General features: G+C 37.0%; 2 protein-coding genes and 1 pseudogene across 3 annotated transcripts in view; 2 read left to right on the forward strand and 1 right to left on the reverse strand.

Annotated features, from left to right (window-relative positions):
• Positions 1-661, forward strand: part of LOC107731512 (gamma-aminobutyric acid receptor subunit rho-1-like) — a 28,201-nt pseudogene extending 27,540 nt beyond the window's left edge.
• A 5,087-nt stretch (positions 662-5,748) lies between these two features.
• LOC107731511 (proline-rich nuclear receptor coactivator 2-like) lies at positions 5,749-10,432 on the reverse strand. 2 transcript variants are annotated; one of them, XM_016542615.1, is made up of 2 exons: positions 9,971-10,432; positions 5,749-6,322 (listed from the first exon to the last, which is right to left on the reverse strand). In XM_016542615.1, the coding sequence occupies exons 1-2, from the start codon at positions 10,190-10,192 to the stop codon at positions 5,897-5,899; spliced, it is 648 nt and encodes a 215-aa protein (XP_016398101.1). In that variant the 5' UTR covers positions 10,193-10,432; the 3' UTR covers positions 5,749-5,896. The 2 variants fall into 2 exon arrangements, with proteins under 2 accessions (XP_016398101.1, XP_016398100.1); XM_016542614.1 differs by having other exon boundaries at positions 5,749-6,325.
• Positions 10,433-11,445: 1,013 nt separating this feature from the next.
• The window catches only part of LOC107731501 (mRNA-capping enzyme-like), a 108,442-nt gene continuing 105,309 nt past the window's right edge, over positions 11,446-14,578 (forward strand). The window contains exons 1-4 of the mRNA XM_016542602.1: positions 11,446-11,786; positions 12,728-12,837; positions 13,212-13,315; positions 13,444-13,532. Coding sequence (XP_016398088.1) covers positions 11,723-11,786; positions 12,728-12,837; positions 13,212-13,315; positions 13,444-13,532 — 367 coding nt within the window. The 5' untranslated portion in view covers positions 11,446-11,722. The remainder of the gene's footprint in view (positions 11,787-12,727; positions 12,838-13,211; positions 13,316-13,443; positions 13,533-14,578) is intronic.

Below are 14,578 nucleotides of genomic sequence, written 5' to 3' on the forward strand. Positions count from 1 at the left end.
ATGTAGAATCGGTGGGCGGGGCTAAACAGGCAGCGATGTAGAAGCAGTGGGCGGGGCTAAACAGGCAGTGATGTAGAAGCAGGCGTTGATCTTCTGCGGAGGCAGTGCTTATCCATCATAGAGTAGAACATTACAAAAGCTGTTATTTTGGCAGACTGCCTTCAATATAAGCTGTTTTTATACTAACAAGAAAGTTTTGAGTTCTGAAACTTACAGGATGTTTTTATAGTACAATGGCCTCTTATCTGTCTAAAGATCAAGGGAACTTAGGTTTCTCAGTTCATGACCCCTTTTAATTCAGATCATGTGATGTTACAAGTAATGTGTGATTGTGTTATGCAGCAGTTGCCGTGTACGTGTGGAATGACCCATCCTGGTCAGATGATGATGAGCAACAGCTACAGCGACATGGACATGATGACCACAGGGAACTACGGCATGTCGGAGCTGAACGGAGACAAACAGGAGCAGTTCCTGGTTCATCTGGTCCTGGATAATGAGCAAGGAGCTCAAAGACCTGCTGTAAGCTCAAGCAGCAGCTTATCTATAGACACTCATGCCATAGACAAATACTCAAGGGTCATCTTCCCTGGAGCCTACACACTCTTCAACATCATATACTGGTCCATCTACTCACAATGACTGCTGCTCCTTTACATTATATGACATTTGTGTAAGTCTGGGAAATACAGATTACCTATGAAAATCTGTTTCTTTTTTATTACGCTTGCTTCTCAGCAATAAGTGAATACATATGACTGTATGTGGGCAGTTGACATGATGCACTGGTTTTCTCTCCTCAAAGAAAAGGTTTATTTTTTCATTTTCCGTATATATTTTAATCTGTAGGCTGAATGGCAAAGAACATAGATTTTGTCAATAAATATCAAATTGCTTATTCAGATTTGTTTAGCAGTTTCAAGTAAAATCTGTAAATTGTACTGATGTGATTGTCCACCGCATGAATTTTGAAATACATAAGCGTAGGAGTAACATAGATCAAAATATTATTTAAATACAACATTATTGTTATTATTACAGTATTATTTATGGCTGATTCTTTTATTTTATTTATTTATTTTTTTTAAATGACTGGTCATGCATCCTGAAAAATTGAAAAAGAAAGAAAGAAAGAAAAGAAACTCAAAAAATAAATTTTAATCTCTTAGGAACCTTGAAAATATAGCAAATCCAGTTGCCCTCATATAATGGACTAAATCTGTAATATTTATGTGGAACAAATTTGAAGTTTATTTATTCATTCATATAGTTTCGTACACTTACATGAGATCTTCAGCATGTTTAAGCATAAAATACAGTATGTTTGACTTATTTCTGTCGATGCAGCATATTGGCATTATGTGTCATGATCTGATCATGTGTCAAAATAGCTGAATAAACTCAATAGTAATAAATTAGTAATAAACAGCTTTTTTTATTACTGTGCATATTATTTACATGTTACTGAGTGAATATTATTTTATGGACTACATGGAATATTTGTACTTTTAATTTTTAAGACCTCAGAACCACTGAAATGAACTAGTAAAGGCAAAAATATTATTTAAAAAGTGAAAAGTCTGTCTATTTTAAAATATGTCATGTTTAATTCAATGTTTTCAGGAAGTATATAAGTTTCACATCACAGAGTAAATAAAAATGTCCAAAGTAAACATGTCTTTAGAGAAGACATTTAGAATTAATTTTCAGAAATAATTTACTTATGCTAAAACAAGAAGGCAAGAAGTGAATTTTTACTAATAGAAAGTACTTTTCAGATTTTTTCCACTAAGACATTAAAAACTATATTGATGATGTGCTAAAATTAAGTGCATTATAAATCAATAAATTAAAAAGTTAAGGTGGAAAATCATTTTTATGCTTACTGCGGAATAAGAGTTTCTATTGTCAAGTCAGTTCTGTTTCTGTTACAGGAAGCATTTCTTATGTTCTTCAAATAACGTTTGAGATTATTTATTTTTATGAATATATTTATGCATTATAGATCAAGACATCAATACAATACATTACTGTAGATTATATGAACTTTTGGTTGATGCTTTTCTTGTATCTCCTGAGTAGTGTAAAATACAGTGTTTTTGGGAAATAAAGTTTTGCCTGACCTGCTCACATGAAACGGCGTATTCTCTTGTTTTAAAGCTTACACACGTCAAGTCAACTCCCCTTTATTTATAAAGCTTCATGCAACAGATGTTCAAAGCAGCCTCATAGTAATAAACAGAAAAGCAAAAAAAAAAACCAGAATCAATGATGCAAACGTCATCAAATATGAGACAAATTCTGTAAAGCAGCTTTACAGAAGTCAGGTGTGGTTATTCAGCTCGAGTCAGTTCAATGTTGATTCAGATCAGTTCAATAACAGTGTTGATTGGTCAATTATGAAACAAATTAGATTCAGCTAAAAAGCAGCTCTAGAGAAGATAATAGTGCCTTTATTCAGCTCAATTCACTTCAGTGTCCTCATCCGATAACAGTCAGCGCAGTCAAATTATTATTAATAAATGAACATTCATATTATTGAATATTGTGTCTTTTAAACCCCAACTAAGCAAGCCAAAGGTGAAAGTGACAAGGAACCCAGACTCCACTAGGTGACAGAAACAGAGAAACCAGGCTCAGTCGGGGGACCAGTTTTCCTCTGGCCTAAATGAATGAACATGGGGTGATTTATGAATCTAGGATGCATCACAAGTCAGATTTGTGGATGTTATTCAGAAATTTTGCATTCATCTCCATTTGCTCGAAGATCAGGATATTGGCTCTAGGTGGGAAAGGAGGACACTAAGGTAAAGAATGTAAGATGTTTTGAAACTGAGCATAATTCTGGACTAAGTCATTTGAAATCTTACGTAATTATTCTATATTGATTTCAAATTTAAATTGAATTATTTTCTGAACTGCTTGCATGATTTACAGTCAAAATCAAAGTTAGCAGTTCTTATTTTTTATGAAATATTGCAGTGTTTATTAGAAATGATGTAACTTTGTTTCATGCTGACTTTAATGATTAGGAGGCTGATTTTTCAGTGTCATTTCATAAGTAAAATCATACATCAGCTATACTCCATAAGCCTGCAGTAATGTACTGGGAGCCAATGGTATTGTATAAGAATACAGAGATCCATAAAATGATTTGAAAAATGATCATGTACAGTTTAAGGATACAATGATTCAAGAATTTCAATAAAAGGATCTCCATATGTTTAAGAACATAACATGCAGAGTTTGGTAAAAAAAAAAAAAAAGTTTAAGAGTTTTATTGCATGGAGCCTCAAAATGGCTTAGAATAGTGCGGAGTATGTGAAGTGAGACATTAATATAATTTGTTTTGAGTGCTCAGAAAATAAGTTATGATAATTAACGATTCAATGATGGGAGATTTTGCTAGATTAGATTGGGATCTGAATACTTTTTGCAACGTGCAGAAATACTGAACACCGTTAACTTACATCAACAGACCAATAATGAACCTCTAGTCTCAAAACACACAACAATGATGGGGCCAAAACTCTTTATTTCATCATGTGCGGAATAAAAAGATACAAATTATTACTGTATCCACTTGTGTTTTCTTTTTGAACTGATGCAGATGATAAAGAATGATGTTGAAAGGCAGTGAGAAAATTAGTTTTAAAGAATTAAAAAATCTGTTCCTTTATTTTATTAATTTGTTCCTCATTTCAGTAAATCATGACTAAGTTCCACTAATTTGTTCTCTTCTTTTGAGGGAACAAATTAGCAAAAAGTGACCAGGATTTACGGGGAAACAAATTCTTAATTCGTGGCAACAATTGTTATTTTTCCTATATGTCATGCATGGGGCTCCGTACAAAAATGGTACATTCTTCAGACAATTAAAAACAAATTGTGCAACTGAAATTGTTCAATTGAAATAAAAAATATCATTACTCAAAGACTGACATAAGCAGTTGCTTACGGTCCACAGTGCTTCAATATAAGGTAAAAAAAACCCCCACCACTTTCTTGTCATTAGCGGTCCAGTTCTTCATGGCGATTGTCTATGTGTTGACATCCCGCACCTCTTGAGAATCTCTTGAGCCCGACACTTTCTTAAATATCTCACACACTTTTCATTCTTGTGCAAAACGTTACACATACTGGTGTTACATGAATGTAAATACATCGTGATACCAATTATAAGCTTCAGTAACAAAACTAATTTTACTCTTTCAGGTAAATTAACATGAAAAAATATACACGTATTAAATGTCTTTAAACGTGTTTTCACTTCTACATGTTGTCATATTTAAAGGGATAGTTCACCCAAAAAATGTAAATTCAGTCATCATTTACTGTTTCAACCCTGTATGACTCTCTTTTTTCTGTGGAACATTTCAAGACATGTTTTTTTTTTGTCCATACAGTGCAAGTCAATGGTAACCAAAACTGTTTGGTTATTAACATTCATCAGAACATCATCTTTTGGCAGGACATGAAGCTGGCTCAGTAAATAATAGGGCTGGGACGATAAATCGATGCAGAATCGATTCGTGGATGGATTCTAAGATCTTCCGAATGCATCGCGATTCTCTCTGGAATCGATTCTGAGATTAGATTTTAACAGCAGATGGCGCTCTAATCTAGTAGGGCTGCACGATAAATCGCAATAGCGATTAGGCAAAAGCTGGATTGTCATGTGCATTTTGTCAGTGAAGCACAGTTCTGTGATTAGTAGTAAATCTCCATCTGAAGGCCAGAGAAACTCCAAATACGCCCCGCAGAAGAAAGTCAGGAAATCCCTATCGCTGCAGCTGAATAAACAGAAGATTTAACTGCTTTCATTGATTCAACGTGACTAATAAACACACGACTATGACAATATATGATTTATCTGAGTTCTTATTATAATTATTATTATAATTTTAATTGTAATAAAGTATATAATATTGCAATGCTAATCGACATAGCCTTTATCACTGCTTAGAATACTATGAAATATGTTCCGTGGCTTATTCTGTGTAAGAAGCCACATCATCTCACAGAAGGATTTATTTCAAACACTCGACTGACGTTATGAAGTGAGTTGTGAGTAAAAATATGTTATTAAATGTGGTATTTTCACATGCTTTCAGATGGAGCAGCATTTACTACACAGAGCCGTAGTTCAATGAGAAGCTACGCAAACAGCTGTCATTATCGCGAACAATTTTTTCGATTTCATATTTGCGTGATTATATCGTCTGCGATTTTTTTGCGTAGCTTGTTGGTGAATTACGGCTCTGTGTAGTAAATGCTGCTCCATCTGAAAGCACGTGATGGAGATTTACTACTAATCACAGAACCGGCTTTACTGACAAGATGCGCATGACAATCACATTCGATTAATCGTGCAGCCCTATAATCTAGTTTTTATCCGCACACTCAAATGCTCATGAAGAAGAGCGCTGAAGAGCACTTGTGCGTTCGGCTGAGTCTGTAATTTCACCTCGGCTCAGAATGCTTTCATGACACGAGATTAATGTAAACAGCCCACCGTGAACACCCCTTGTAATTCGCTTCAACCTTTTCGAATTTTATGAATGATTATTTTAGGTTCGAGTGTGTGTAAGGATTTGGAAACAAGCAGAGTACGGCTGTTTCTAAAGCATGCAGCGCCGTCTGCTGTTCAAAACTAAGCTCAGAATCGGCTCGAGAAAGAATCGCGATGCATTCGGAAAATTTCAGAATCGATGCTGAATCATTTCTCGATTCGCGATGCATCGATTTATTTTTCCCAGCCCAAGTAAATAATTTCATTTTGGGCTGAACTATCTCTTTAACTCACATTAGCTTTCCTAAAAAACTGCAAAGTTCAATAGTTCTTGAACGGGATGTTACCAGTCCGTATTATTTTCTGAAGTGTCCAATTATGAGCTCAGGGCTCTGCTCGGACCTTCAGCAGGGTTTTGAGGTGCACAGACATCTGCTCTTTGCTGCAGTGCTGCTGTACGGCTGTTTGCTGAAGAGCACCTTCTCCCACCCAGTGGCTGGGCGGTTTGGGGAGGACGCTGGGCGAGGGCGGCTCGCTGAACTTCGCTCCAGCGTACGTCTTCTCTGCCTCCGACGAGAGCTCAGGAGGGCAAACGCTCACCCTCCTGAGGTCCTCAGCCGTGCTCTTCCCCATGTGTGTGGGGGTCTCCTGTCTTTTGGGAAGTTGAGTGTCGTCTGATGCGTTTCTTTGCTTGCTCCACTGTCGCCGTTTGTTTAAGTTGTTGGTGGTTTTCTCAAGACGGCTCGAGCTGTTGACAGACGGTCTGCTGGGCTGGATTCCTCGTTCAACACTTTCAGTGGTTAACTTCAGCTGCTGAAGACAAACGGGAAACACTTAGGATCATGTAAGACGGTCAGACCACACTGCTGATGTTCTCTCTGTCCTCTGCGTCTCACACCGTGACCAGAACGCCAAAACATGTGATCATTTCATTTGTGGTGTTTAGTAACGGATGAGTTCACAACACTTCTTCACGAAGCTTTGAATCCTTTCTGAATCATTGGTTTTGAATCTAACTGACCAGGTAACATGATTTCAGCAAATATACTAGCTATGTTCCCATTCACCTATTTTTATGCGCATTTTGGAATATCGCATAAAAAAAACGCTGGATGGAAACGCCAAGATGCATAAAAAACTTATGCGCACATTTGAGTAGGATACAGTGCCTTGAAAAGGTTTTTGCCCCCTTCCTGTTTTTTTAATTTTTTGCATATTTGTCACACTTAAAAGATTCAGATCATCAAACCAATTTTAATATTACGCAAAGATAATGCAAGTAAATACAAAAGTTTTTAAATGATAATTTCATTTATTAAGGGAAAAAAGCTGTCCAAACCTACCTGGCCCTACATGAAAAATTATTTGCCCCTCCTCTTAAATCATGAAAGAACTGTGATTAACCACATTATTTTAGAAAGCCTGGCCGTCAGTTTGTGACCTCAAGCTCAAGCGCACTTGGGTTATGCAGCAGGACAATGATCCCAAACACACCAGCAAGTCCACCTTTGAATGGCTCAAGAAAAACAAAATTAAGGTTTTGGAGTGGCCAAGTCAAAGTCCGGACTTAAATCCGATTGAGATGCTGTGGCATGACCTTACCCAGTCCATTCATGCTCGAAAACCCTCCAATCAATGTGGCTGAATTAAAACAATTCTGCAAAGAAGAGTGGGCCAAAATTCCTGTGAAAGACTCATTGCCATTTATCGCAAATGCTTGATTGCAGTTGTTGCTGCAAAGGGTGGCACAACCAGTTATTAGATTTAGGGGGCAATTACTTTTTCACGTAGTGCCAGGCAGGTTTGGACAGCTTTTTTCGAATAAAGTCCTCCATTGCGCATTGAAAAAGTCATGTGACTTTGCGCTATGAGACGGGATAACTTGACCGATCTCGTTCACAGCATCTATATGTTGTTATGGTCTGTCGTCAAAGTATTTCTGTATAATTGTCTTACACGACTGCGTTCCCAAAGAGCAGCATCCACCTCCGAAAGCAATGACTGCATTTATTGTGTTTAGTCTGAGGCGCAAGAAATTTATCATATATGAAAATTATTATATTCAGTGGCTTCTCCTAGTTTTCTTAGTGATATTTAGTGCCAGTTTATCAGGAAGTGACCATTTTGTTCTCTTTGACTCGTTGGATGGAAACGGTGCTTTATTCCCAAACGTTTTATGCGATATTCCAGTTTTGCGCATAACTTCGAATCTTTGGATGGAAACAAAGCTACTGTTTCTTAACTAAAACTTTGAACCAGTAAGTAATCTACGTTCACAAAAGTTGAGCAGAATTTTCTATAAAATTCTTGTTGGTACACAAAATAAATGTTACCAATAAAATATGACATATTTTACAGATAATTTCACATTATCCAGTAACTGAACATTTCTGCAGCGAGCCTTTAGGTTTGAACATTGCATTCAGAAAATACAGGTCAATTCATGAAAAATGTGTGACATTTATTTTACTTAATATCTTCATATTGACGAATCAAAACTTTTTGCCAGCACTTCCCCTGGCTTCTGGTCTGCAAAATTTGGATGAAAATAATTATAGAAGGAAATGAAAGCAGTCTCAAGGATCCAGGTGAAAATAAATTGTTTCTACCCCTTAGTGTTCCAGAGTAATGAAAAAGTAGAAAACAATCATTTTAAAATTAAAATCTAAAAAAAAAAAACCATGACATTCCTTATTTGATAAACCTATGCTAGCTTATTTCTGTTCTAAAATGGTGCAATGGCTGCCTTTAGCTCAGAATGTTCACACTGTCATCCACATTTTTCCTAAGCCCCATGATGCTTTGCGCAAATTATGGGAGTATATTATAAATTAAATCTGGAGAGCAGAACACAAATTTACAGCTCATTCAATCAAACTGATCAGGATTATTCGTAGTGCAATCTTGTAATTTGAAATGCTTTGTTTCAGTCTTTTTGAGTGGAAATACTCCAAACCGGAAGTGCCTCCCTTAATCTAAAACACAGTACACTCATTAAGAAAAAGGTGTATAATCAAAAGACTTAAAGGCAGGGTAGGTGATTTGGTTCAAAAACATTTCATTATGCTGGTTGAAAGTCTCTTCACATCCCGATAGCAATCCCTAAGTTAAGTGGTCTATATGTATTTATAGCGTCTGTAGAAGGTATAGGATCATAAAATGTTTGTCCAATCATATTCCTCGGTCCGAGGGCTACGATAGGCTGTCCTACCTGTCAACATATGTATTTGCATATCTCTGCGCAGACATGATACGTCATCAGGGCGTTCATTACGCTATCGTAGACCGAGCGAGAATGGAAGGCGTTATTATTGTAATATTATGCACTTTGTACTGTAAAGTTTTCTCACCGGGGAATGAGACATGAGGTAATCTGACAGCATTGACGCGTCTCTCATCGTGTCGCTGGTTAGCCTCTGGTCTGTCTGAGCCCGGTCATGTGTTTTGGAGGAGGCGTGGCTTTGGAGAGTGATTTGCAGGAAGGGTGAGATCTTATGGTTTCAAAGCTAGCTTACTATTGCTAGCCTCTCTGAAATCAGCTACCCTACCTTTAACAGAGTGGAAGGTGAAATGAACAGAGCAGTGGTTAAAGTAGAAGTAGTGTATTTAAACTTCATAAGAAGTGTTTTTTTTTTTTTACATATTATTTTAAAACCCAGTTCTAACAAAAGTAATTCTGTCCACCTTGTTAAGTATTTTAACGATAATTTCATAACGTACACAGTGCACAAACATTAAAACCATAAGTCTTTTAAACTGTTCATTTGTCCACAACAGGGTTGACATTTTGGTCTTTAAGTTTATATATTTGGTTTCAAAAATGCTTGAAAATTACTTGCCTGAACTTGAAAAGCACTTAAAAAGTTTTACACCTTCCGATCATGATTACATAAAAAGTTGTCTTAAAAACTGTGTCTGATTTCCTACATTTTATGATGTCCAAAAGGCTCAGAATACCAGGAATGACATTTGGGACCATCCTGCAAAATTTGGGGTTTCTGTGATTTGCTTATACACTTTTATGGCAGAAAAAAAGAGAAGAATACACTCTAAAAAATGCTGGGTTAAATACAACCCAGTGCTGGGTAAAATAGGGACAAACCCATTAAAGATAGTACAAATAGCACCTTTTGTGCTTGAACCCCTAATTATAGAGTTAATAGTTCAGTCTCTCTTTGTGATGCTGAAGTGTCTGTCAGGATTCAAGAGCACATGGTGATGGTTTATGGATCAACACTTCCGGGATTCAAACCCACAACCTTTCATTAATTTGCCCATATCACTAAAGTAAACCAACGCAAGACTATTTACAGTCAGACTATTATTTTTAAAAACATAATAAACACATTAACCAACTAACCACAGACTAAACAGATATTTTTTTCTATTTTGTCCAAGATAAAGAATGATACGGAAATGCACAAAACCTGGTATTAGCACGGCAATAAAGCCCGTTACCTGTTTATTCGTGGCTGGTTTAGACTGAGCTGGTTTGAGCTCTTCATGGGTGGTTAATGGAGGTTTAAAACTGCTTTTGTTGATGTTTCCTGATGCTTTGTTGGGTTTATTGTGAACGTTTCGTCCTCTCTTCTTCAAGAGCGCTTGCTTGGATCTGCTTATCTTCACTGCTTTATTCTCCACGCTGGATTCAACACGATGTCCAAAAGCATCGCCCAGCATGATATCAACTTAACTATCTAGACTACTTGTTATATCAAATACGTCCAGATGTAAACACACACTGATGGTGATGATGAAGGTCGGATCCCGAGGAGCGCAGAAGGTGACAGTCAAGGAGATGTTCTCAGTCAAATGTTTTGATCTTAGTCTTCGCGAATACTATTAAAATATTCGTACATAACGCGCTCCAGAGCAGAAACATCACCTTTTCTTTTTCTCGTAATGGCTGTGCGCTGCAAACTGCGCATGCGCCCTCTATTACATCATATTTGTTTGAAAACATTTGATGACGTTATACTGCAAAGAATACTACGGTGGAATCAAAAGGAAAAAAAAGTTCGGCAAAAGGTGGACTCGAACCCGGGTCGATCGCATCAAACAGCCAACAACACACACTTATCCATCTGCACCACTGGAGCTGATGACTTACAGCCACCTTTAACTCAATGTAAATAGACACCCCGTATTTTTTATTCCATAGTAAGGGCAATTCATACAATACATTTTAACTGAGCTACTTTAATACCATCTCCGAACTTTCTACCACGACTCTGCTGTTCTTAGGCTGGTTCTTCCCTGTATACGTTGATTGACAGATGTCTCGTCCAGTCAGCGGTGAGTAATCCCAAACCAATGGCGCGGTCTCAAACTATACCTACCTCTTCGTTTTCTGACTTGTTATAATGTTTTCTGAATTGTTGTTGTGTTTTCTGAATTGTTATGTTTTTTAGACTTGCATTTGTGTTTGTAATTTGTTATTTTGTTTTCAGAATTGTTTTTTTGCTTTGCACTTCTCTGACACCGTACAGAGTAATGTAATGAATTATAGAGTACTATTGTAAAAAAAAAAAAGTGGAAAAAAGGATTCATAACAAAGGATTCTACATTTTACAAACAAGTGTCAATCGAGTGTGTTAATCTTTCTATCTATCTATCTATCTATCTATCTATCTATCGCCATGATTGTGTTTTCATAAAATATTATTTACATAATACAATATTACAATATTATTGTAATAATATTACAATATTATTATTAATATACAATAATACACAAAACAAGTAAACACAAGAAATACACACACACACACACACACACAATAAAATAAGGTGCGCTAACATTTTCATAGTAACTGTAATTTAATTACACATTTTTTCTCAGTAACTGTAACAGATTACATTTGTTTTGCACTTACTGTCTGTCTATCTATCTATCTGGGTGTTTAGCGCCCCTGCTGGCCGTCTGCAGTCACTGCTGTCGGGTTCAGTGGGTATTGTAAAAGCACAGAGCTGCGGAACAACGTGGAGAATTACTGTTTACTTCTGAGCAGGCTTTGAGAAGCGGACGCCTCATGGAGCTCATCTCATGACTGCTGACCCGAGGAAGAGCCTCTGTACAGCGCGAAGCTCTTGATAAAGCTGTGAACCGCTAACAGTGCTGGGGTTGTGTGAACTGAAGGGCCCAGGCAAGCAGCGGATCACCGAAGATCCTCCAGACCAGGCTTGAGCTCTGTCTCTATCAGCGGGAGCATGTCTCAAACCGGAGCTCCTCCGCGATGGAAGAACTGTCCCAGAAGAGGACAACCTGTGGCTGGTGAGCATCTATCAGACAGTTGTCAACAAAGCTGCTCTACTAACCCACACTCGCTCTTTATGAAACAATGATTTGGGTTCTTAAGAGTTCGGCGAATATTAGAGAGCATTAATGTACTCGAGCGCTGAGCTGTGTGAGTGCAGCTTCAGTAAACCTGATTAAAACTCAATGCTTTCAGTCGAACAGAGAGTTAACTAGCTGCCATTAGCCTGTGCTTGTTCATAGCGCTAACATTGAACTGCGTCATATGCCAAAATAAACCAATGATAACTTAACTACGTGTATTTTTTATTAGGAACATGTACGACGTCAAAGTAGATACAAGGGCCTCTCTAAACTTGTTTTGTATGGTTTTAAATTGAGTGGCTAGCCAGATTAGCTTCACTACACGCAGGTCAACACAAGTACGTCACTGGGTAAGAGAGGCGGGATTGGCGCGGGCTTGATTCATGAATATTAATCGCCTCGTGTTACGTTCGGTCTCCTGATTTGCTGAGAGGCAGACGTTAGAACGGGATTAACGAATCGCACTATGATGAAGGCGTAGTTTAGGAATATTAATGAGAAGACTGTGACCTAATTAATATTCATGAGATCGGACTTCGCCATAGTATGACTTGTAGTGTGTACACTATACAAAAATATTTCGATTGGTTTATTCCCTGAAATTTTAAGCATTGTTCTCATTTTATTTTTTTTATAAATGTAGTATGTTTAATGACTCATTTTTGCATCTAAAATCAGAGTAAAATATTATAGCCTATTAAAATAAAATACATGCTACACGAGTATCATTAATTGAATACCTTGGTATTACCATCTTAGACTGTCATGGTACTGTGGCGCCACAGCAGTAGTCTTTGTAAAGGTTTACTGTACCAAATCATCATTGTGAGTGTTTATTAAGTTAAAGGACATGTCATGATGATTTCTCTCTGCAGGCAAATTTCTGCCCATGAAAACCATGCTTGGACCACGCTATGATGATAAAGTCCCGGAGGAGAACAGGTTTCATCCCAGCATGCTGTCCAACTATCTCAAAAGCTTAAAGGTATATGGACATCCTCTTAAAGGGATAGTTCACCCAAAATGAAAAATTCTGTCATCATTCACAAGTTGTTCAAAACTTCTTCTGTTGAGCACAAAAGAAGCTATCTTGAAGAATGTTGGTAATCAAACAGTAGGTGGCAGCCACTGACTTCCATGATATATATATATATAAAAAAAAAAAATACTATGGAAGTCAATGGCTACCGTCAACTGTTTGGTTACCATCATTCTTGAAAATATCTTCTGTAGTGTTCAACAAAAGAAAGAAACTTTGGAACAACTGGAATTTTCTTTTTTGTGTAAACGATCCCTTTAAACTGATATGTAACTCTCTTCCGACTGAGCTGTGTTAATGTGATGCTGACCTGTCCTTAGGTGAAGATGGGTTTGCTGGTGGACCTGACGAACACCAGCCGCTTCTATGATCGAGCAGAGATAGAAAAAGAAGGAATCAAATACGTGAAACTTGCCTGCAAAGGGTATGTGACTTACAGAAACCGAATGCTGTGTTGCTTTTCTTGCATTTGAAATATTATGCTGTGTGCCACTCGTGTGACATGCTAGCTGGTCTGTCAGCTTCATGTGGATGTGTTTGTGTCTCGTTCAGTCACGCCGAATGTCCCGCAGTAGAGACGACAGAGATGTTCATCAGGCTGTGCGAGCACTTCATAGAGAAGACGCCCACAGAGCTCATCGGTAAGACCAGCTAGCTCGCGTCTGACAGCTTTGCTTGATTTGTTGTCGTGTAGCACCTTAAACCCTGATGCCAACAATTAACGCTGTGTCCTGTCCAGGCCTGATGTACTACACATAATTTGTCGTCCATATGACTTGTGTGCTGTATTCCACAAGAAACAGTCTGCAGTTTTAAGTATTATTCACTGGGAATATTCTCCTCAGATGTAGTTGTGCATGTGTATTCCGCAAGATATTTTACACCAAACGCCACTGTGGTTCTTGGTTTAAACAAAGGGCAGGTTTGAATATAAATGCTGTGCTAAGCAACACGATTACGGCCAGCTGGAATATATTTAATATTTAATATGCAGTTATATGGACGCAGGATGTTGGACCAATGAGATTTGACTGTGGACAGGAATAGAAACCGAACCCACCAACAAAATGTTCTGTTGCATCAAAATGACCCAACTGCAGTTTGATTGAGATTAATTGGAACGCACAATGAAAAAACATGATTTTTGAAAATTGTGAAATCTAAAAAAAAAAAAATTGAAATCTGTTTTTGCAAATGAACTCTTCATTTGTTGATGTATCATGTCACGTCTGGTTAGAAGACTTTTTATAGAAAAAAACTAGTGCTGACAAATGATTAATCGCGAATAATCGCATCCAAAATAAAAGCTTTTGTTTACATAATATATGTGTGTGTGTGTGTGTGTGTGTTGTGTATATTTATTATGTATATGTAAATACATACACATACAGCATATATTTTCAAAATATTTACCTGTATTTACATGTATATATTTATATTCATATAATTTATATCAAATAGTGCTGACAAACGATTAATCGCGATTAATCACATCCAAAATAAAGGTTTTTGTTTACATAATATATGTGTGTGTACTGTGTATATTTATTATGTGTATATAAATACACACACACATACAGCATATATTTTGAAAATATTTACATGTATATATTTATATAATTCCTATTATATATAAATACATTTAATATACAAATATAACATATTTTTCTTAAATATATACATGCAT

This window comes from Sinocyclocheilus rhinocerous, unplaced genomic scaffold (genome assembly GCF_001515625.1).
Source record: "Sinocyclocheilus rhinocerous isolate Xijiao unplaced genomic scaffold, SAMN03320098_v1.1 scaffold819, whole genome shotgun sequence".
NCBI lineage: Eukaryota > Metazoa > Chordata > Actinopteri > Cypriniformes > Cyprinidae > Sinocyclocheilus > Sinocyclocheilus rhinocerous.

Bases quoted from the DNA above. Each gene is read 5' to 3' on its own strand.
- LOC107731511 (XM_016542614.1), bottom strand. From the start codon at position 10,192: ATGCTGGGCGATGCTTTTGGACATCGTGTTGAATCCAGCGTGGAGAAT. The intron at 6,326-9,970 runs GTAACGGGCTTT...GTTTGTCTTCAG, and splicing joins AACCAGCCACGAATAAACAG to CAGCTGAAGTTAACCACTGA.